The 23,731-nt window shown below is 44.3% G+C and overlaps 1 protein-coding gene across 1 annotated transcript in view; it reads left to right on the top strand.

Moving 5' to 3' along the window:
* The window catches only part of LOC137529073 (succinyl-CoA:3-ketoacid coenzyme A transferase 1, mitochondrial-like), a 219,170-nt gene that overhangs the window by 38,146 nt on the left and 157,293 nt on the right, over nt 1-23,731 (top strand). Inside the window, exon 6 of the mRNA XM_068250995.1 lies at nt 18,701-18,850. Within this exon, the coding sequence (XP_068107096.1) occupies nt 18,701-18,850 (150 nt within the window). The remainder of the gene's footprint in view (nt 1-18,700; nt 18,851-23,731) is intronic.

Below are 23,731 nucleotides of genomic sequence, written 5' to 3'. Positions count from 1 at the left end.
TGCAAAAAAGTGCCACACATGTGGTATCGCTGTACTCAGGAGAAGTAGTATAATGTGTTTTGGGGTGTATTTTTACACATACCCATGCTGGGTGGGAGAAATCTCTCTGTAAATGGACAATTGTGTGTAAAAAAAAATCAAAACATTGTCATGTACAGAGATATTTCTCCCACCCAGCATGGGTATGTGTAAAAATACAGCAGTTAGCAGAAATGTAAACTTTTTTCTTTGTCTCAAAGTGTCATTTTCCGCTAACTTGTGACAAAAAATAAAATCTTCTATGAACTCCCCATACCTCTTAGTGAATACTTTGGGATGTCTTCTTTCCAAAATGGGGTCATTTGGGGGTTATTTATATTATCCTGGAATGTTAGCACCTCATGAAACATGACAGGTGGTCAGAAAAGTCAGAGATGCTTCAAAATGGGAAAATTCACTTTTTGCACCATAGTTTGTAAACGCTATAACTTTTACCCAAACCAATAAATATACACTGAATGGGTTTCGTTTTTTATCAAAGACATGTAGCACAATAAATTTGGACAAAAATGTATACAGAAATTTTACTTTATTTGTCAAATTTTATCACAAAGTTAAAAAATAATAATAATTTTTTTGACAAAATTCAGGTCTTTTTTGATGAATATATTAAAAACTAAAACTCACAGCAGCAATCAAATAGCACCAAAAGAAAGCTGCATTAGTGACAAGAAAAGGAGGGAAAATTAATTTAGATAGTAGGTTGTATGACAGAGCAATAAACCGTTAAAGCTGCAGTGGTCTGAATGGAAAAAAAGGCTGTGGTCCTTAAGGGGCGAAAAGACTGTGGTCCTTAAGTGGTTAAAGGAACGCACATTGCTATGGAAGCACAGTGCGTAACTAAGGAAGGCACGAGAGCTGCAAGAGTGAGCGTAGTGTGCAGCCTTGAATTTAGAGCGTGTTGCTGTCATGGAGCTTGTGCTGCTATATCACCATTATGTCCAAAGTGAATCAGACAATGAAAGGAGGAAAGGTAGCGTCCAGTGCAGCTCTTTCAGTGGTGGGATTTGACAGGTGTCTATCAGAAAAAAGACAGAGAAGAGAGCACCTCTATGGTGCAATACCTTTAATTCAGTTTGCAAAAGAATCAGGATCCTGCCTTGACAAAGACACACTGGTGTGTCGAAACGTGTCGTCATTATCACCTGGCCCATGGAGCTTTCCTGGACTCCAGACCTGCCACGTACCCTTGTTGGCGTACCCCACTGGCCATGGTCGACGTCCGAGGAGTGGAACATTGGGCATGTGAGATACGCTTGCAAATGTTTGCAATCTTGTATATGCATTTCTTTTGCAATCTGAAAACTGTATTAAAAGTATTGCACCATAGAAGCACTCTCTTCTCTCTTCTTTTTCTGGATCTTGAGTGACCCCCTCAGTGTTCTCCCCAGATTTTTTTTCCAGCCGGGTGGCATGAAAAAGTAACCGGGTGGGTCGAGATGAAAATGCAGGGCAACTCTGCTTACAGCATAGGCGGAGGTGAGCCGATGACAGCCGGGTGGTCACCAAATCTAGCCGGGTGGAGCACCCGGCTAAAAAAGCCTGGGGAGAACACTGCCCCTTAAGTCAGAGTAAGCCCCAAGCGCATTATTTTCCCCACTCATCCTGACCTTTTTTTCAGCATTCCTTCAAGTGCAATCTTTGGAAAATGCTGCAGAGATTAGGACGGCAATGACAAACTCAAATAGACGGAGGGCCGAAATGAAAAACTTAGACAATGTCGGGCGCCAACAGTCATATTTAACCCCCCCCCCCCGCCATTTGGAATGATCGCACAGCACCTGACAATTTGCTCTGCATGCTATAGCCGCACTGGTAAAAATAAACCCTTAGTATAGGTAGGTAGGCAGCCAGGTATAGGTGTCCCCAGTATAAGTAGCAAGGCATAGGTGCACCCAGTATAGGTTAGCTAGGTAGGTGCCTCCAGTATAGTTAGACAGGCATAGATGCACCCAGTATACGATAGTCAGGCATAGGTGCATCCAGTATAAGTTAGCTAGGTAGGTCCCCAGTATAGGTCAGTCAGGCATAGGTACACTCAGTATAGGTTAGCTAGGTAAGTGCCCCCAGTATAGGTTGGCTAGGTTCGTTCCCAGTAAAGTTAGCTAGGTAAATGCTCCCAGTATAGGTTAGTCAGGCATAGGTACACTCAGTATAGGTTAGCTAGGTAAGTGCCCCCAGTAAAGGTTAGTCAGACATAGGTGAACCCAGTATACTGTATGTTAGCTAGGTTAATTCCCCCAGTATAGGATAGCTAGGTATAGGTGCCCAGTATAGTTAGCTAGGTAAATGCTCCCAGTATAGGTTAGCTAGGTAGGTGTCCAGTATAGGTTAGCTAGGTAAATGCCCCCAGTATAGGTTTGCTAGGTAGGTGCCTAGTACTGGTTAGCTAGGTAAATGCCTAGTACTGGTTAGCTAGGTAAATGCCCAGTACAGGTTAGCTAGGTAAATGCCCAGTAATTAGCCTCCTTCCACAGCCGCCACTCCTTTACCTCCTGGAGTTAGCGGCCCATCCTGCATTGAACTCCGCTCCCCCGCTCCTCCTTGGTGCATGCCTGGTGGCGCGGCATGCAGCACAGGCATCAGTAGTGATGCTAAGACAGAAGAGCGGCTCCCCAGATAAAGTTGCGTAGACAGGAAGTACTTCCTGTATACGCGCCAATTGTGACGGAGCCGCTCTGCCATCATCCCGTCACAGCCGATTCTTGTGCTGCATGCCCGGCGGCGAAGAGGGCCAGGGGAGCAGAATTCAGTGCAGGATGGGCCGGCCGACTCCAGGAGGTAAAGGAGCGGTGGCCGAGGAGGAAGAGAGCCCATCCTCCAGACACATCCAGGGGTGGAGCAAGGGAGTGAGGGAGGACAGCGCAAGCCTACCAGCCACAAAAAGAAGGCAAGAAAAGATGGCGGGAGAGGGCGGAGCTGGGAGCATAGCTGCGGGCCAGAATCAATGTTAATTATAAAAGCACTGGCGGGCCAAGTTTTGTTGGTGCTGCAGTCCAAATTTGGCCCTCGGACCAGAGTTTGACACATGTGGATTAGGAGCACCTTCTGTAAGTGATTGCACCTAATCACAGCTTGTTTCAGGGCCTGTATAAAAGGACTCCTGTAGACAGAAGCATTCAGATTCCAAAATAGTCACTATGGCCAAGAATGTCAGGGACAAGATTGTAGATCTGCACAAGGTTGGGCTGGGCAACAAGCAGCTTGGTGAGAAAATGAACAGAACAGTTAGTGCAACAAATTGCAAATGAAAGACACACAAGCTACCTCCCTCGGTCTTGGGCTCCATGCAAGATCTCATCTCTTGGAGTTACAATAATCATGAGAACAGGGCTGAAGCAGCCCAGAACTACACAGGGGGAACGTGTCCATGATCTTAGGGCAGCTGGGATCATACTGTAGTCACAGTGGCGTAGCTAAGGAGCTGTGGGCCCCGATGCAAGTTTTACAATGGGGCCCCCCAAGCACTCTATACATAACCATTGATACGGCACACCAAAACCTGGCAACTACAGTGTCAGAGGTGCAAGAAGGGGATGGGGAACAGTTTGTTAATGATTGCCACTATTCAAAGTACCTATAGAAGTGATTATTATGAGCACAGGACCAATAGAGAGCTAATACTGTAGTTGAGGGAGGGCCCTTCGGGGCCCCTCTGGCCCAAGGGCCCCGATGCGGTCGCTACCTCTGCAACCCCTATTGCTACGCCCCTGTGTAGTCACCAAGAAAGCAATTGGCAACTCCCTACACTGTGAAAGACTGAAATATTGCAGAGCTCCCTTGCTCAAGACAGCTCATGACGGGCTCATCTGCAGTTTGCTTAATGCACATCTAAATGATCCAGAGTAGAATTAGGTGAAATAGTTGTGCTCAGATGAACCCAAAGTTTAGTGAAGTGAGCAGGATATGGTGGCTGACATATTTATTTAATAATTTATTTTTTAAATTTATTTTAACCAAAGCAAATTGCCTGGCTGTCCTTCTGATCCTTTGCTTCTAAAGGTGGCCACTAACTGTAGAATTTCTAGCAAAAAATAATTAGAGTGATCAGAAATTCTGATCGGATTGGTTGTAAGTAATCTCAGTTGATGAGCACAATCGATTACGATTTTTCGATTAGAAATCGATTGTATTTTTATCAAACCAAAATTTGAATTTTCTTGTTGGTTGTGATAGGCAGCAAAGATTGGTTCGTTGGTGGTGTAGTGAACGATTTTCCTTCAGATCAGAAATTATCTGATCGCTGGAACGATTTTTCGCTACAAATTGGATAGTTAGTGGCCACCGTTATACTTTTAGTCATAGACCCTGAACAAGCATATACAGATCAAGTGCTCTGACTGAAGTTTAACTGGATTTGCCACATGCTTGTTTCACATGTGGGATTCAGACAATACTGATGCATGAAAGATCAGGAGGACTGCCAGGCAACTGCTATTGTAAAAGCGGATCCGAGATGAAAAACTAATTATAACAAGTAACTTGTCTATACAGTGGGTTGCAAAAGTATTCGGCCCCCTTGAAGTTTTCCACATTTTGTCACTTTACTGCCACAAACATGCATCAATTTTATTGGAATTCCATGTGAAAGACCAATACAAAGTGGTGTACACGTGAGAAGGGGATCGAAAATACATGATTCCAAACATTTTTTTACAAATAAATAACTGCAAAGTGGGGTGTGCGTAATTATTCAGCCCCCTGAGTCACCTTTTGCTGCAATTACAGCTGCCAGTCTTTTAGGGTATTTCTCTACCAGCTTTGCACATCTAGAGACTGAAATCCTTGCCCATTCTTCTTTGCAAAACAGCTCCAGCTCAGTCAGATTAGAAGGACAGCGTTTGTGAACAGCAGTTTTCAGACCTTGCCACAGATTCTCGATTGGATTTAGATCTGGACTTTGACTGGGCCATTCTAAGGCCTGGTGCACACCAAAAACCGCTAGCAGATCCGCAAAATGCTAGCAGATTTTGAAACGCTTTTTGTTATTTTTCTGTAGCGTTTCAGCTAGCATTTTGCGGTTTTGTGAAGCGTTTTTTGGTGTAGTAGATTTCATGTATTGTTACAGTAAAGCTGTTACTGAACAGCTACTGTAACAAAAACCGCCTGGCAAACCGCTCTGAAGTGCCATTTTTCAGAGCGGTTTGCGTTTTTCCTTTACTTAACATTGAGGCAGAAACGCATCCGCAATCCAAAATCTGCAACAGCCTGGGAGTATGCGTTTCTGCAAAACGCCTCCCGCTCTGGTGTGCACCAGCCCATTGAAATACATTACCCTAGCGGATCCGCACCCGCAACCGGATCGCAAACCGCAGCAGAACCGCTCTGGTGTGCACTAGGCCTAACACATAGGCCTGGTGCACACCAGAGGAGTTTTTCTGAGCGTTTTGAGTTTTTAAATCTGCTGCTAATGTTATCCTATGTGTCTGTGCACACTAGAGCAATGAGGTTTTGCAAAAAAAAAACATAGCATTGCATTGGGAAGAGCTTTTAGAGGTTTCAAAAGCTCTTCCCAATGTAATGCTGTGGTGTTTTTTACAAAACCTCATTGCTCCAGTGTGCACAGACACATAGGATAACATTAGCAGCAGATTTAAAAACCCAAAACGCTCAGAAAAACTCCTCTGGTGTGCACCATGCCATAGATATGTTTTGTTTTAAACCATTCCATTGTTGCCCTGGCTTTATGTTTAGGGTCATTGTCCTGCTGGAAGGTGAACCTCCGCCCCAGTCTCAAGTCTTTTACAGTCTCCAAGAGGTTTTCTTCCAAGATTGCCCTGTGTTTAACTCCATCCATCTTCCCATCAACTCTGACCAGCTTCCCTGTCCTTGCTGAAGAGATGCACCCCCGAGTATGATGCTGCCACCACCATATTTGACAGTGGGGATGGTGTGTTCAGAGTGATGTGCAGTGTTAGTTTTCCGCCACACATAGCGTTTTGCATTTTGGCCAAAAAGTTCAATTTTGGTCTCATCTGACCAGAGCACCTTCTTCCACACGTTTGCTGTGTCCCCCACATGGCTCGTGGCAAACTGCAAACGGGACTTCTTATGCTTTCTGTTAACAATGCCTTTCTTCTTGCCACTCTTCCATAAAGGCCAACTTTGTACAGTGCATGATTAATAGTTGTCCTATGGACAGAGTCTCCCACCTGAGCTGTAGATCTCTGCAGCTCGTCCAGAGTCACCATGGACCTCTTGACTGCATTTCTGATCATCGCTCTCCTTGTTCGGCCTGTGAGTTTAGGTGGACGGCCTTGTCTTGGTAGGTTTACAGTTGTGCCATACTCCTTCCATTTCTGAATGATCGCTTGAACAGTGCTCCTTGGGATGTTCAAGGCTTTGAAAATCTTTTTGTAGCCTAAGCCTGCTTTAAATTTCTCAATAACTTGATCCCTGACCTGTCTTGTGTGTTCTTTGGACTTCACAGTGTTGTTGCTCCCAATATTCTCTTAGACAACCTCTGAGGCCCTCACAGAGCAGCTGTATTTGTACTGACATTAGATTACACACAGGTGCACTCTATTTAGTCATTAGCACTCCTCAGGCAATGTCTATGGGCAACTGACCGCACTCAGATCAAAGGGGGCCGAATAATTATGCACACACCACTTTGCGGTTATTTATTTGTAAAAAATGTTTGGAATCCTGTATGATTTTCATTCCACTTCTCATGTGTACACCACTTTGTATTGGTCTTTCATGTGGAATTCCAATAAAACTGATTCATGTTTGTGGCAGTAATATGACAAAATGTGGAAAACTTCAAGGGGGCCGAATACTTTTGCAACCCACTGTATATCTTATCTAAAGTTTAGATAGTTTACACAGCAAATCTAGCTGCAAACCGCTTCAATAGAAGATGATTATTTCTTCCTGTGATGCAATGACAGCAGTCATGTTGTTTGTAAACGTTACACGCAGGCAAGCTTATCTGCATCTTCAGCACTCAGCCTGTGAAAAAAACCTAATCCCCCCTCCTCCCTTCTCCCTCTGAAATCTCTGGCTAGTAATACCTCCCCCTCCTCCTGCCCAGACTGAGCTCTCATGAGCCCTTGCTACTGTCTGAAAATGCCAAGGCTCTCTGAAAAATTGTGGGTGAGGCTTGTTTAGCTTATAGGGAATTAGAGTATTGAAACAAAAACAAAAAAGTGGCTTGAGGAATGCCCTATAAACAATAGGAAAGGAACACAATTATTCAATGAGTAAAAGTTCATCTTGGATCCACTTTAAAAAGGAAATAAATATGGCAGCCTCCATATCCCTCTCACTTTAGGTGTCCTTTAATGCAGTTTAGTGCATACACTCCATAGACTGGCCATTTCTTCGGTCAGAGGGCAAACAAGAAAAATCAGCAGGAGGCCAAATTCTTTGTTCCCTCACTGTAGCTGATATTGCAATACAAGTAGTTTTATTTCTCTCCTCCAAGTCTTGCAGAGCTTTCTTCTGTAGAATGACATCTAAATGTCATCTTTCCTCCTTCAGGGAATAACTGGTTTGGCCTCAGAGATGACAGATGCTAATGCAGCATATGGGATAGACAACCTTGAAGGCAAGGGCATTGTGAAGGAACCTGTGCCTCAGCTTTACAGCTCTGAATGTATGTCTCCATTCTGCCTGCTGCATTTAGCGTTGGGTGACATTGTCCTGAGGGGTTAAATAAAACATGGAGAATGGAGAGAAGTGTGTCTTTCCTGAGGAATCTCTGGGTCATAGGACCAACTGAACAGCTGCGCTGACTGTGAAAACTGTGTTCAATGGGAAATCTGAGAGGTTGAACTTGGGCCTGAGAGTGAACCTGTGTCCAACTATTTATGTAGTGAGGTCAAAGGTGTGTACACAGGCCTGATAACTGTCAGCCTTGACAACTGTGCATCTGTCATCCGGGCAACAGCTTCAGACATGAGCTCTATCCAGACCCTTCACAAAGCTACGGCCGAGTGGTGTGGCGTACGTATTAGTATGCCGCGGGTGAGCTGGGCACAGGGTGAGATGAATGACTGCTTACCCTGCTGCTGCTCAAATCCCTGGCAGCGTTAAAGGGACTCCGAGCAGTGCAGAAACTATGGGAAGATGCATATCATTTTAAAGCTCTCTTTCTCCTTTTTCCAATGATATATAAACCGCCGCCCTACGCCTTTTAGTTTTCGCTATTTTCGCGATTGAAATTGCCACGGCCGTGAGTTCGATCGCGAAAATAGAGAAAACTAAAAGGCATAGGGCGACGATTTCTGTGTTGTCAGAAAGAGGAGAAAGAGAGCTTTAAAATGATATCCATCTTTCCATAGTTTCTGCACTGCTCGGAGTCCCTTTAAATACTATTCTGGGGAGGTGCAGTGCAGTACAGAGCCTATGCACACACACACACACACACACCTACACACCTCTACACACACACACACACACACACACACACACACACACACACACACACACACACACACACACACACACACACACACACACACACACACACCTACACACACACACACACACACACACAGCTCCCGTCCGCCGCACATGCGCACTTGCACACACCCCCGCCCCTTCCTCCCCTTCAGTGTCTCTGCGTCCCTCCCTGCACATGCGCAGTACAAAAACACACAGGGACACAGGACGCAGAGACATTAGGGTTTTATTATATAGGATTCGTTTAGGACTAAAGCATCCTATAAAATGAGACATAAGACCATGTGCCCTCCCAGAATGTATCTCACCCCATGTACTACCCTCTCTGCTCCAGAAGTGCAGTCCTTACTGAGAGCACTGCAGTGTACTTGTGACATTTTACTTTGTATCCAGGGAAAAATGGAGGAAAGTGTCCATTATCACATGTTGTTTTTCACTCCCTCACCTGCTAATGGAAGTAGCGTAAGTAGAGGAACTTTAACCCAGGATTGACAGGACTGGTTCTAGACTATTTGCTGCCTGAGGCAAACTTGTGAGGATGCCCTCCAACCCCGCACAGCAATGATCGCACAGCTCTCGACAATTTGCTATAGCTGCGGTGCAACCAAAGAAAAGAAAAAACAAATACCCTCTGTAAAGATAGGTGGGTAGCCAGGTATAGGTGCCCCCTGTATAGGTCGGCCAATATAGTTGCCCCCAGTAAAGGCAGTCAGTGTTTCAAGCATAGGTATTAGAAAGAAAGCTCCAGGAGCAGCACACCTTAACATATAAAACACAGCTTTTAATGATCTTCAGTAAAATATTTCCGTGCAGCTATATAAATACAAACAAGATGATACTTATCAGGCACACAATGAAAAACAGAGGTGCGGAGGATAGTCGACGGCCGTTTCGCCCCAAATCAGGGCTTTCTCGAGACCGAATACCCCCTTAATATCAGAAGCTTGGTTATATACTGGAATGCCCGCCTTCTCACTATGCCGACACCTAAGGCAGTCAGTGTTGTTGCCCCCAGTGTAGGTTAGCCAGGTAGGTGCCCCCAGTAGGTAGTATACAGTGGGTTGCAAAAGTATTCGGCCCCCTTGAAGTTTTCCACATTTTGTCACATTACTGCCAAAAACATGAATCAATTTTATTGGAATTCCACGTGAAAGACCAATACAAAGTGGTGTACATGTGAGAAGTGGAACGAAAATCATACATCATTCCAAACATTTTTTACAAATAAATAACTGAAAAGTGGGGTGTGCGTAATTATTCGCCCCCCCCCCCCCCCTGAGTCAATACTTTGTAGAATCACCTTTTGCTGCAATTACAGCTGCCAGTCTTTTAGGGTATGTCTCTACCAGCTTTGCACATCTAGAGACAGAAATCCTTGCCCATTCTTCTTTGCAAAACAACTCCAGCTCAGTCAGATTAGATGGACAGCGTTTGTGAACAGCAGTTTTCAGATCTTGCCACAGATTCTCGATTGGATTTAGATCTGGACTTTGACTGGGCCATTCTAACACATAGATATGTTTTGTTTTAACCCATTCCATTGTTGCCCTGGCTTTATGTTTAGGGTCATTGTCCTGCTGGAAGGTGAACCTCTGCCCCAGTTTTAAGTCTTTTGCAGTCTCCAAGAGGTTTTCTTCCAAGTTTGCCCTGTATTTGGCTCCATCCATCTTTCCATCAACTGACCAGCTTCCCTGACCCTGCTGAAGAGATGCACCCCCCGAACATGATGCTGCCACCACCATATTTGACAGTGGGGATGGTGTGTTCAGAGTGATGTGCAGTGTTAGTTTTCTGCCACACATAGCGTTTTGCATTTTGGCCAAAAAGTTCCATTTTGGTCTCATCTGACCAGAACACCTTCTTCCACATGGTTGCTGTGTCCCCCACATGGCTTGTGGCAAACTGGAAATGGGACTTCTTATTCTTTCTGTTAACAATGCCTTTCTTTTTGCCATTCTTCGATAAAGGCCAACTTTGTGCAGTGCACGACTAATAGTTGTCCTATGGACAGAGTCTACCACCTGAGCTGTAGATCTCTGCAGCTCGTCCAGAGTCACCATGGGCCTCTTGACTGCATTTCTGATCAGCGCTCTCCTTGTTCAGCCTGTGAGTTTAGGTGGATGGCCCTGTCTTGGTAGGTTTACAGTTGTGCCATACTCCTTCCATTTCTGAATGATCGCTTGAACAGTGCTCCGTGGGATGTTCAAGGCTTTGGAAATCTTTTTGTAGCCTAAGCCTGCTTTAAATTTCTCAATAACTTGATCCTTGACCTGTCTTGTGTGTCCTTTGGACTTCACGGTGTTGTTGCTCCCAATATTCTCTTAGACAACCTCTGAGGCCCTCACAGAGCAGCTGTATTTGTACTGACATTAGATTACACACAGGTGCACTCTATTTAGTCATTAGCACTCCTCAGGCAATGTCTATAGGCAACTGACTGCACTCAGATCAAAGGGGGCCGAATAATTATGCACACACCACTTTGCAGTTATTGATTTGTAAAAAATGTTTGGAATCATGTATGATTTTCGTTCCACTTCTCATGTGTACACCACTTTGTGTTGGTCTTTCATGTGGAATTCCAATAAAATTGATTCATGTTTGTGGCAGTAATATGACAAAATGTGGAAAACTTCAAGGGGGCCGAATACTTTTGCAAGCCACTGTATAGGTAAAACAAACAAACAAACACAGAACCTTTATACCGCGCCTTTCTCCTGGCGGACTTAAAGCGCCAGAGCTGCAGCCACTAGGACGCGCTCTTAGGCAGTAGCAGTGTTAGGGAGTCTTGCCCAAGGTCTCCTACTGAATAGGTGCTGGCTTACTGAACAGGCAGAGCTGAGATTCGAACCCAGGTCTCCTGTGCCAGAGGCAGAGCCCTTAACCATTACACTATCCAGCCACCTGGTAACCAGTATAGTTTCCCCCAGGCCCAGTATAGGTAGCCAGTATAGTTGCCCCCAGGCCCAGTATAGGTAGCCAGTATAGTTGCCCCCAGGCCCAGTATAGGTAGCCAGTATAGTTGCCCCCAGGCCCAGTATAGGTAGCCAGTGTAGTTGCCCCCAGGCCGAGTATAGGTAGCCAGTGTAGTTGCCCCCAGGCCCAGTATAGGTAGCCAGTATAGTTGCCCACAGGCCCAGTATAGGTAGCCAGTGTAGTTGCCCCCAGGCCCAGTATAGGTAGCCAGTATAGTTGCCCCAGGTCTATTATAGGTAGCCAGTATAGTGGCCCCCAGGCCCAGTATAGGTAGCTAGTGTAGTTGCCCCCAGGCCCAGTATAGGTAGCCAGTGTAGTTGCCCCCAGGCCTAGTATAGGTAGCCAGGATAGTTGCCCGCAGGCCCAGTATAGGTAGCCAGTGTAGTTGCCCCCAGGCCCAGTATAGGTAGCCAGTATAGTTGCCCCAGGTCCATTATAGGTAGCCAGTATAGTTGCCCCAGGTCCATTATAGGTAGCCAGTATAGTTGCCCCCAAGCCCATTAAAGGTAGCCAGTTTGGTTGCCCTCAGGCCCAGTATAGGTAGCCAGTATAGTTGCTCCCAAGCCCAGTAAAGGTAGCCAGTTTAGTTGCCCCAGGCCCAGTATAGGTAGCCAGTTTAGTTGTCCCCAAGCCCAGTATAGGTAGCCAGTTTAGTTGCCCCACTATAGGTAGTCCCCCTCTCCCTCCCTGCCCCGCCGATCGTCTTAGCTTCTCGGCGACTGCTTCCTCTATAACAGTCCCCAGCCCATTGCATGCCGCCGCTACACAGACCTCAGATCAGAGCGACCTGCTGCGCCGCTGTTGCAGGAGAGCGGCCTCCGTAGCAGCGCACATATACAGGAAGTAAACACTGATAGGCAAGCCAATCTCCTGTCACAGCGGCGCAGCAGGTTGCTCTGATCTTAGGTCTGTGTAGCAAGGAGCCAGGGACTGTTATAGAGGAAGCAGCCGCCAAGAAGCTGAGACAAGCCGCGGCTGCAGGGAGTGAGGCGGGCGAGATGCCGCTCCAGCACCCATGCCGCCTGACGCAAATGTTTCACTCAGTGTCATGGGCGGGACCGCGCTGAGAATTGAACTTCATCACAATCAGTAGCTGATACCCCCTTTCCCACCAGAAATCTTTACCTTTTCTCAAACAGATCACCAGGTGGGGGGGGGGGGGGGGGGGTCTGTATGGCTGACACTGTGGTGAAATCCCTCCCACAGTGTGATGTCATGGCCATGGTCCTGACAGTTTCCTATCTGTGGGCCACATTTAGCAAAGCAATTACGACAGTCTTTTTTTTTCTTCCTATTTCATCCCTATTTAATCCCAATTGTAATCTGCATGAGTTCTGGGAGTAAATTCTTAACTTGCAAAATAAGAAGACTTTTGCACTAGTTTTGCATACATTTCAAGAAATGTAGAGTTAGAACAGTGCAAAACCAGTGCTAATCTGTAGTAGAAATAAGGAGTGGATGATATCACTTCTAAAGGCTCATACACACATCAGACTATAGTCTTTGGAAAATGAAAGATCACAGACCAATCTTACCACCCTTCATGTAGTATGAGAGCCATACTCTACACAGTCTTTTCTATGGAGCTGAACTCCACATCAGAAAAAAATCTTTGCAAGATGCTGCACACACAGATGCTGTACAGACACAAAAGATCAGTATCTGCAAAAGATCTGTTCCTGCCAAAAATCCATTCCTGCAAATTGCAATGATAGTCTATGAGATCTGCAGATCATCATACACACATGATTTAACTGACATTCATCTGCAGATCAAGCAATCATCCGCAGATCTGAAAATCCATCCTGGTGGATCTGATCTGCAGATGAATGTCAGTTAAATCATGTGTGCATGATGATCTGCAGATCTCATAGACTATCATTGCAATTTGCAGGAATGGATTTTTGGCAGGAACAGATCTTTTGCAGATACTGATCTTTTGTGTCTGTACAGCATCTGTGTGTGCAGCATCTTGCAAATATTTTTTCCTGATGTGGAGTTCAGCTCCATAGAAAAGACTGTGTAGAGTATGGCTCTCATACTACATGAAGGGTGGTAAGATTGGTCTGTGATCTTTCATTTTCAAAAGACTATGGTCTGATGTGTGTATGTGGCCTAAGACTCATGCAAGGCTGTCACACTAAGGAATGAACTGTCAGCTTGTGCTGTATGTGGTGTTTTATTTCTCACATGACTGAATTAAAGTTCTCTTTCACAGTTGTCAATCACATCTCTTCCTTACAGTGGCTTGCAATAGTATTCAGCCCCCTTGAGGTTTTCCACATTTTGTCATATTACTGCCACAAACATGAATCAATTTTATTGGAATTCCACGTGAAAGACCAATACAAAGTGGTGTACACGTGAGAAGTGGAACGAAAATCATACATCATTCCAAACATTTTTTACAAATCAATAACTGCAAAGTGGGGTGTGCGTAATTATTCAGCCCCCTGAGTCAATACTTTGTAGGACCACCTTTTGCTGTAATTACAGATGCCAGTCTTTTAGGGTATGTCTCTATCAGCTTTGCACATCTAGGGCCTGATTCACAAAGCGGTGATAACCCAGTTATCACGCCTAAAAAGCTTTGTGCTTCTGATCGCACGCAAAACCCATAGGGATTGATTACGCACGCATAGTTTTGCGCGCGGAAATTTTGCGCGAGTTTCTTCTTATCACGCCTAAACTGAGTTTAGGCGTGATAAAGGACTTTTCACTGGCGTGCAAACAGTTTGCACCGCTTTGTGAATCAGGCCCCTAGAGACTGAAATCCTTGCCCATTCTTCTTTGCAAAACAGCTCCAGCTCAGTCAGATTAGATGAACAGCAGTTTTCAGATCTTGCCACAAATTTTTGATTGGATTTAGATCTGGACTTTGACTGGGCCATTCTAAAACATGAATATGGTTTGTTTTAAACCATTCCATTGTTGCCCTGGCTTTATGTTTAGGGTCATTGTCCTGCTGGAAGGTGAACCTCCGCCCCAGTCTCAAGTCTTTTGCAGAGTCAAAGAGGTTTTCTTCCAAGATTGCCCTGTATTTGGCTCCATCCATCTTCCCATCAACTCTGACCAGCTTCCCTGTCCCTGCTGAAGAGAATCACCCCCAGATCATGATGCTGCCACCACCATATTTGACAGTAGGGATGGTATGTTCAGAGTGATGTGCAGTGTTAGTTTTCCACCACACATAGCGTTTTGCATTTTGGCTAAAAAGTTCTGTTTTTGTCTCATCTGACCAAAGCACCTTCTTCCACATGGTTGCTGTCCCCCCCACATGGCTTGTGGCAAACTGCAAATGGGACTTCTTATGCTTTTCTGTTAACAATTGCTTTTTTCTTGCCACTCTTCCATAAAGGCCAACTTTGTGCAGTGCACGACTAATAGTTGTCCTATGGACAGATTGCCCCACCTGATCTGTAGATCTCTGCAGTTCGTCCAGAGTCACCATGGGCCTCTTGACTGCATTTCTGATCAGGGCTCTCCTTGTTCGGCCTGTCAGTTTAGGTACACGGCTTGTCTTGGTAGGTTTACAGTTGTGCCATACTCCTTCCATTTCTGAATGATTGCTTGAACAGTGCTCCGTGGGATGTTCAAGGGTTTGGAAATCTTTTTGTAGCCTAAGCCTGCTTTAAATTTCTCAAAAACTTTATCCCTGACCTGTCTGGTGTGTTCTTTGGACTTCATGGTGTTGTTGCTCCCAATATTCTCTTAGACAACCTCTGAGGTCATCACAGAGCAGCTGTATTTGTTTTGACATTATATTACAGGTGCACTCTATTTAGTCATTAGCACTCATCAGGCAATGTCTATGGGCAACTGACTGCACTCAGACCAAAGGGAGCTGAATAATTACGCACACCACACTTTGCAGTTATTGATTTGTAAAAAATGGAATCATGTATGATCTTCGTTCCACTTCTCACGTGTACACCACTTTGTATTGGTCTTTCATGGGGAATTCCAATAAAATTGATTCACGTTCGTGGCAGTAATATGACAAAATGTGGAAAACTTCAAGGGGGCCGAATACTTTTGCAAGCCACTGTACAAAGCCCAAACAGCAGCTGTAGTGTGAGAATTTTTTTTTCTTATGAAAGCAAGGGTATCCGTACTGATTGATATCATTCAGTCCATCCTATCCTAAGAATTGTTCTGACTGCTGCCATTTTCCCATTAAATACTTTTGTTGGTCTCCTTTTTCTGTGTGAAAGCTGTCATGTTACATCTTACCTCACTCAGAGGATTCTCTCACAGACTGCACAAATTCTGAGAATCCTTCTTATCTCCTCCTGTTTTAGAAGGAAATTGCACCTTTTTAAAGGGACCCCGAGCACACGCTGTGGGTATGCATATAAACATACGCACGTCTATTTGGTAAAGAGTATACACTCACCGGTCCCTTATCAAAGTGCTCCTGCTCCCGGGCTGGCTATTATAAATTACATTGCAATCGGCGACTCTGACAAAGTCGTGCTGTGACCCGGAAGAGGAAGACTGGGGGACTTCTCTGCGCATGCGCAGGCTTCCTGGTTTCTTCCCCCTCCCTCTGCCGCACGTCATATTGATGTGCACGCACGGAGGGGAGGAAGAAGCCTGCACAGTATGCAGCGGACAACATGGCCATGATTGACAGCGGTGCTTCACGCAGGCGCAGTAAGGACGACCTTGAGGTTGTCCTCTGCAGCGTGCAGGGACCCGGCAGCGGAGAGCGGAGCTGTCAGCATGGGACAGTCGGCTGCAAGGGGCTGGAGAACGCCCCAGGGGAGTAAAGCGGATTTTGTTTAATTTGGCTGATCATTCCTTTAAAGAGGAACTTTAGTGAAAATAATGTAATAAAAAAGGGCTTCATTTTTACAATAATTATGTATAAATGATTTAGTCAGTGTTTGCCCATTGTAAAAGCTTTCCTCTCCCTGATTTACATTCTGACATTTATCACATGGTGATAAATGTCACCATTCCATACAGATTACCTGGCTGGACTAAAGATGTCCACGAAAATGCATTGCCCCAGAGCTCCAACCGCTGACAGCCGTAGCACCAGGGAGTCAACCGGCATCCACCAGGATCCCACAGGGGTGGACAGTCAGCTAAGAGTAGAAAAAACTGGGTCTCCACCTGCATTTTGCAATATTAGCTTAATATATTAGTGGTAACATAGCGGAGCTAGTCTACTTTAGGGGACCCACCGTAAATCCCCATAGAGAATTGGAGCTGTGCTGAAAACGGAACGAATTTCCGCTATCATCTTTTTTAAACCCCCACAAGTTGTATATGTATGGAAAGCTCAGAATCTGCTCTAACGAATTATGCCACTTTCGGTGAGAAAAAACTGAAACTCACCGTGAACGAGGCGCCGAACGGCCGCAACCGCGGCTCCGTTGACCATCTTACATCTGTGCTGCTCATATTTTTCTCCTTCCTCTTTGGAGGGATTGTTAGCTGGGGGCGTGCCAGATAAAAAAAAACAAAAAACGTCCGTACAGTCAGTAGCTAGTTCTGGGTTTGAGTCTTGTCCGGGGAGAAGGGAGAGCAGTTTTTGGCACGCCCCCAGCTAACAATCCCTCCAATGAGGAGGAAGAAAAATATGAGCAGCACAGAAGTAAGATGGCCGACGGAGCCGCGATCGCGGCCGTTCGGCACTTCCTACATGGTGAGTTTCACCTTTTGCTCACCGAAAGTAGCATCATTCGTTAGAGCAGATTCTAACCTTTCCATAGATATATGGCTTGTGTGGGTTTAAAAGAGCTGAAAGCGGAAATTCGTTCCGTTTTCAGCACAGCTCCAATTCTCTATGGGGATTTACGGTGGGTCCCCTAAAGTAGACTAGCTCCTACATAGCCACAAAAAGCACAACGTTTCGGCACACAGGCCTTTGTCAAAGGACTAAAGCTGTCGCTACCTGTGATAAGTTTCAGGATGTAAATCATGGAGAGGAAAGATTTTGCAATGGGCTAACACTAAATAATTTAAGGTGCCCATACATTTATAGACAACATACAGAAACCTCCATCTCTTCATGTGCTTGTACAAAAAAACTTAAACTTAAAGTTTTTTGTTCAAGCTCATGAAGAGATGGAGGTTTCTGTATGTTGTCTATAGTTGTCTATGGTACCAACATCTCTCCTCTTTATTTTAAGAAAAACAAAAGTTTGCTTTCTTAAAACAGAAATAATTTGCGATAATTCAGGTTGGAGTGAGCTTGAGATGTCTCCCAGTGCATCACTGCTGAATATATTCAAATTAACCATTGTTACTCTTAGAAGCTAATCACACCTCCAGAACCGCTGGAATGCAATGATGTGTCAGCTTGTTAATTTGAGAGTTTATTTTAAGAGTGGTGCTACTTCTAAAACGTTGGCCACCCAATTCTTGATGTTTTTCCTGCCCATACATTTACTCGATTTCCCACCGATAGACAGCAGGTTCGATCACTGTGATCGAATCTGCTGTGAAATTGATTATGCAAATGCAGACCGATCGACCGATTTCCATCCGAAATTGATCTATTCAGGCAGAAAATTTCGCTGGAACAGCGGCGGGTCGGGGATTGTGTCTTTCGATTCGGTGACATCTCATCTGTTCCGCCGGCGCAAGTCCCCGGGTCCATGGTGTCCCTTTCTCCGGCTGGCCTTCATCTTCACTTCACTTCACTTCCTGTCCCATCCTATAACCAGCAGAAGTTCAAACAGTAGAGGGTGCTCTACTGTTTGAACATCCCCTTTTCACAGGATGGGACAGGAAGTGAAGTGAAGATGAAGAAGGCCAGCCGGAGCAAGTGTCAGCACGGCCCCAGGGATTTCAGGCACCAGCGGACAGGTAATTGCTGCTGGTGGGAGGAGCAGGGGCGGAGAGGCAGGCGGCAGCGGCAGTTCCACAGGTTGTGAATCGATTTCAGGGTGAAATCGATTCAAAATCTGTGTGCAGTGTATGGGCAGCCAATAGATCTCTCTATAATCAGATTCGATCAGAGAGGGATCGATCTGTTGGTCGATCTGGTGGCAATCGACCAGTGTATGGATGGCTGCCTTTGCAAATGAACTAAAAGAATAAAACTAAAACTTCTTGCTAAAAGAATAAGTAATTGTATTCATTCTGTTATTTTCAGTACAGTTCCTCTTTACTGGCCTCCCTTCTTCCTTTCTTCTGGTTTTATAGATACAGACAGAACTTTGTAGCTGCCTATTGCCTTTTTTTCATGCCGCTAGTAAAAGACTGTTCCAATTACAGAAAATAAATGTTTGACTGAGATACTGTGCTCCTTCCCCTCCAGGGAACGCTGGCGGAGCGCGTGAGAGCGGGTGGCGCAGGTATTCCCGCGTTCTTCACGCCCACGGGTTACGGCACATTGATCCAGCAAGGGGGAGCTCCCATTAAGTATAACAAGGATGGAACTATTGCCATATCCAGCCTGCCTAAAGAGGTAAGGAGAATTTATTTCCCACTCATTTCTGCTCATATTTTGTGCTTTCAGCTTGTAAACTTCTGAAATTGTCTTCTGCCTGCTCTACAGAATATAGACAACTAACTGTAAAGCTGTAAAAATATGAGGTCGCTGTCTGCTCTCTAGTGTGTCGTTACAGATGCAATAAAGATCCAGCAGTATAGACCTGACTGTCATTTGTGGTGCTAGTTGTAAAACTGAATGTGAAGTAATTACAGCTTGTCATGGTACTGTATGTGCTTTCCCCAACTTTCTTAGTTTAAAGGGAACTTGAAGTGAGAGGAATATGCAGGCTGCCATCTTCATTTCCCTATAAACCTTGCCAGTTGCATGGCTGCCATGCTGAGCTTTATGCTATAGGGTCGGTTCACACTTGTTTAACCACTTAATGACAAGCAGAGCCTGCTAGAGCCTCTTAACGGCTCCAGGATGTTTTTATAAGTCAAACAGCGCTGCTGCCACTGTACGCGTGAGATTAGTAAAAAAAAATAAAAAAAAATACACATAATAAATTGTCACCATACTTTGTACCAGGGGCATAATTAAAATCTTGTGATAACTGGGAAAAATAGGCAGATAAAATCTGTGGGTTTTATGAACAGTAGCAGTGTTTATATAAAAACTATAGGGGATGAAATTGGAGAATTAGTGTATTTTTTCATTTTCCCCTTGTTTTTACATTTAAAATGCATAGGAAATAAAGTAATTACTGAAAACAAATATCAATTCCAAAAAGCCTAAAGATAAGATCTTTAAGATATAGATCATTTCATTGTGATTAGTAGTGATTAAGTTATTGGTAAATGAAAGGGATGAGCACTGAAAGGTGAAAATCGCTCTTGTCCGTTAGGGTAAAAACCCCTTTGGGGAGAAGTAGTTACTGTGTGTGGGGGGGGGGGGGGGGGGCTTCTAATGGTCCCCGGCAGACATCCTGTGCCCGCGCAGCCACTCACCAATGCTCCGGTCCTGCCTCCAGTTCACTTCTGGAATTTCAGACTTTAAAGTCTGAAAACCACTGCTCCAGAAGTGAAACGGAGGCGGGGCCTGAGCCTCAGTGAGTGGCTGCGCGGGCACAGGATGTCTGCGGGGGACCATTAGAAGCCCTGGGTAAGTTCAACTTTTTTTTTCCGACCATGCTGTTCTAGCCTGATGCGGCGTAGGATCTACGCCGGCCTGCAGTTTCCGCTCCCGACGCGATCGTGCGCACCTGGAGGGGGAGATTAAGCTGTCATATGACAGCCGACATCTCCCCCGAGTGATCAGCAGCCATTGCGTATGGCTGCTGATCACATGATCACTACGATCACCGTCGGATCGTAGTGATCAGTTTGACAGCTGCGGCGGCAGGGGGGGTAGTGTTTCCTTCTAACAGTATTCCAACTCATCAAGGATTTATAGCCAAGCGATCATCAATCTTCTAAGTACATTCAAAAAGTAATATAACGGTTGTGTTATGTAGAATAAGATCAAAAGTAGTCTCATCTGTATCAATAGCTGTGTATCTAGTAGCTGTGTAAAACTTGTAGTAATCTTCTTAAAGAAATAGCATAAAAAATTGCTTCTAAAAAAAAACAACAACTTAATGCTGAAAAATTAATAAAGTAAATCACCAGAATATTAAGCATATTACCCCTTCTCTGTCATCTCTTCAGCATTTAGAACCACTTGTGGGAAGGTAGCTTCTGCCTCATGTGTCTTCTCAGGAGATTGTTGGGCTTCTGCAAACTATGAGCTTACAGCCCCTACTTTTATAGAGATAGGAGGCAATATGGCTGCCTAATCTGGAATTTCCCTGAACCCCAGGTTCTAATTGGCTAAAACTTAGTGCGTCAACTCGCTATCTTTGACATTTAAAATACCCATAACACTTTTTTGTTTTGAATACCTTAATCATAATATTATTGTTTATAAATTCCTTAATTACCTTAACTTGTGGGAATTAATGTCATTTGGAGTGCTTACAAATTCTGATCAGGTCATTTCTGACGCAGTTAATTAAAAATGGACGTCACCAGCCATCTTGTCTGCTGGTTTGCCCCAAACATTGAGACTAAACAATGTCAATCATGAAGCATTTCTGATAATATCCCCTTCTGCTAATTAGTTTTGGAATGTGTCTGTACTTTCCCAGGTCAGGTTGACCCTATGACACTGTACACAGATCTGTAAGAGTCTTCAGCAATTTAAGGCTTATTGAAACATACAGGGCTTCTAATATACTTATTTAAATATAAAGCTTATTATATAATTCTTCTTAAAGCGGAATATAACCCTGCATTTCAACTTTGCTCTAAAACATTATTTACAGTATATTATATGCAACCAGCATTTTTTTTTTTACTAGACCAGCATTGGAAGGGTTACACAGTGCTTTAAAGTTCCTGGAGATTTCTGCAGACGCATCCGAAGCTGACATAGATACATTTTGTTTACATAAATGTATCCAAGTGTTGAATGTGACTCATCTCTCTGACTGAGAAGGAGTTGGAGGACAGCCAAAGGGTGTGTAACATTTCTCAATAAATACATATAACTAAATAGAATGTAACAATCTGAACTTCTGCATATCTCTCCACGGAATTTTAAACCTCTGTGTTTAACCCTTCCAATGCTGGTCTAGTAAAAAAAAAAATGTTTTTTGCATATAATATGCTGTAAATAATGTTTTAGAGCAAAGTTGAAATGCAGGGTTATATTCCGCTTTAAAACAATTAATCATATAAGAAATAATTGCATATTAAATCTTAATAAAATAAAATCATTTTCCATATATTTGTCTTTCTAAAAAGAAATAGAATATCTTCTCCGCAAGATGTCACTATCTCATCATAAATAACAAGCAATATTAATATTATTTATAAGACTATGAAACCGCCAGATGGCATCATTTGTCCTAAGTACGGGACAACACAAAAACCTTGGAACTTATTATTGACATTTCAAAGAACAATTATAGTCTAAACAACTTTGTGGAAAACAGCTAATGTATTTTGAAACTTTCACTGCAGAATCCAGTTTACATGTACGGTAATTCAAAGTAATACATTCTTTTCTTTAGGGTTCAACAATAACTATTTCTTTCTTTAGAAGGACTGTATTGATTATTCATATTTAGATTAATAATATCTATGTGTAAGAATTAAGAAAATGTGCATATATAATTACTGCAGTAATGTGAGTTTAACTTGCTTCTCTGTCTTCACACAGAAGCCTCTTTAAATGTCAAGGCCACGCACTAACATAAACAAGAATGTTCTGGCTTTTTGTGACTAGAATAATCTTATAGGCCTCACAGCCTGGAAAATGCTGAGATGTCATAGAACAATATATTAAAGAAGTAACCTAACTTTACAGTTCACATTGAAATTTTGCATAGAACATTAAAATGTAAAACATACACATATGACAGCTTTTCCTGCATAAATAAAACCGCTAGAATTCTGACAACATGCTTTCAGTGTCTCTCTCTCTGTCTCCAGCTGATTCTGCAGAGTCAGAGAATGTCACATTCCTCACTTGATACATATAAGTAAACGCAAGATAACATTATCTAAAGTTCGGATGCGTCCATATTTCACTGCACTGAACTTTCAAGCTCTGTGTGTAACCCTTCGAATGCTGGTCTAGTAAAAAAAAATGCTGGTTGCATTTAATATGCTGTAAACAATGTTTTAGAGCAAAGATAAAATGCTGGGTTATATTCCGCTTTAACCTCCTTAGCGGTAACCCCGTGCTGGACACTGGGTAAGCCGCCGTGGAGGATTCCTCAGGCCCTGCTGGGCCGATTTGCATAATTTTTTTTTTCAAACACGCAGCTAGCACTTTGCTAGCTGCGTGTTTGTTGCGATCGCCGCCGCCGATGCGCCGATATCCGCCGCGATACAGGGCCCCCCCCCCCGCACACCCCTTGCGCAGCCTGGCCAATCGCCGCCAGGCTGCGCTATGGGGTGGATCGGGATTCCCTGTGACGTCACTCAGTTCGTCGCCATAGCGACGGGGGAAGCCTTCAAGGAAATCCCGTTCAGAACGGGATTTCCTTATGGGCAAGCGGCGCCGGCGGGGATCGGTAAATACGGGGGGACGCCGCAGGGAGGGGGGGAAGCATGTAGCTAGCGCTAGGCTAGCTAGATGCTAAAAAAAAATAAATAAAGTGAAAAAAAACCTCCCGCGGCTGCGCAGCCGCATTTATCATACTGCCAGGGAGGTTAAAGTGGACTTTAACTCTAGCACAGGACAGAAGGAAAACAGAGAAATGCACTCACTGTTTTGAACCTTTGATATCAGAACTATTAAGAATTAAGCTGGTTCCACCTATCTGCTGTAGTGTCCTCCATCCTTCTTAGAAGGCTTTCTACTAGATTTTAGAGCAGAATCCCGCTCAGTCAAGAGGGGTCAAGAACTGGTGTTGGATAAATGCCAGACTCGTAGTTGGCAGTCTAATACTTTACAATGTAGGTGTTTGGTGAGATTAAAGTCTGAGCTTTTCTTTAGACCAAATTCTTCTATACCAAAAACCATAAACCTCTAGACCCTAAATCACCCCCCCCCCCCCCCCCCCCCCCAAACTCCTAACACTAATTCCGACTGCCAAACGAGCGATAGTTTTAGCCGATTGTCTTTGATCCACTGCAACCATTTACTTCCTATGTCCTAGCCATTCGGTGGTTCTGAATCCACATAGGGCAACCAACTCACCCACTGGGCACCCAGTTACATATCCCCGCACCCAAATGACATGATCTAGCAGTTTGGGGGGATTTGCCATTAACCACTTAAGGACCACAGTCTTTCTACCCCTTAAAGGGAAGGTTCAGGGTGGCTCTTAAAAAAATAAAAATGCCCACCCACTTACCTGGGGCT

This window comes from Hyperolius riggenbachi, chromosome 1, assembly GCF_040937935.1.
Source record: "Hyperolius riggenbachi isolate aHypRig1 chromosome 1, aHypRig1.pri, whole genome shotgun sequence".
Lineage (NCBI taxonomy): Eukaryota > Metazoa > Chordata > Amphibia > Anura > Hyperoliidae > Hyperolius > Hyperolius riggenbachi.
This window is presented reverse-complemented; position numbering and strand designations above follow the sequence as displayed.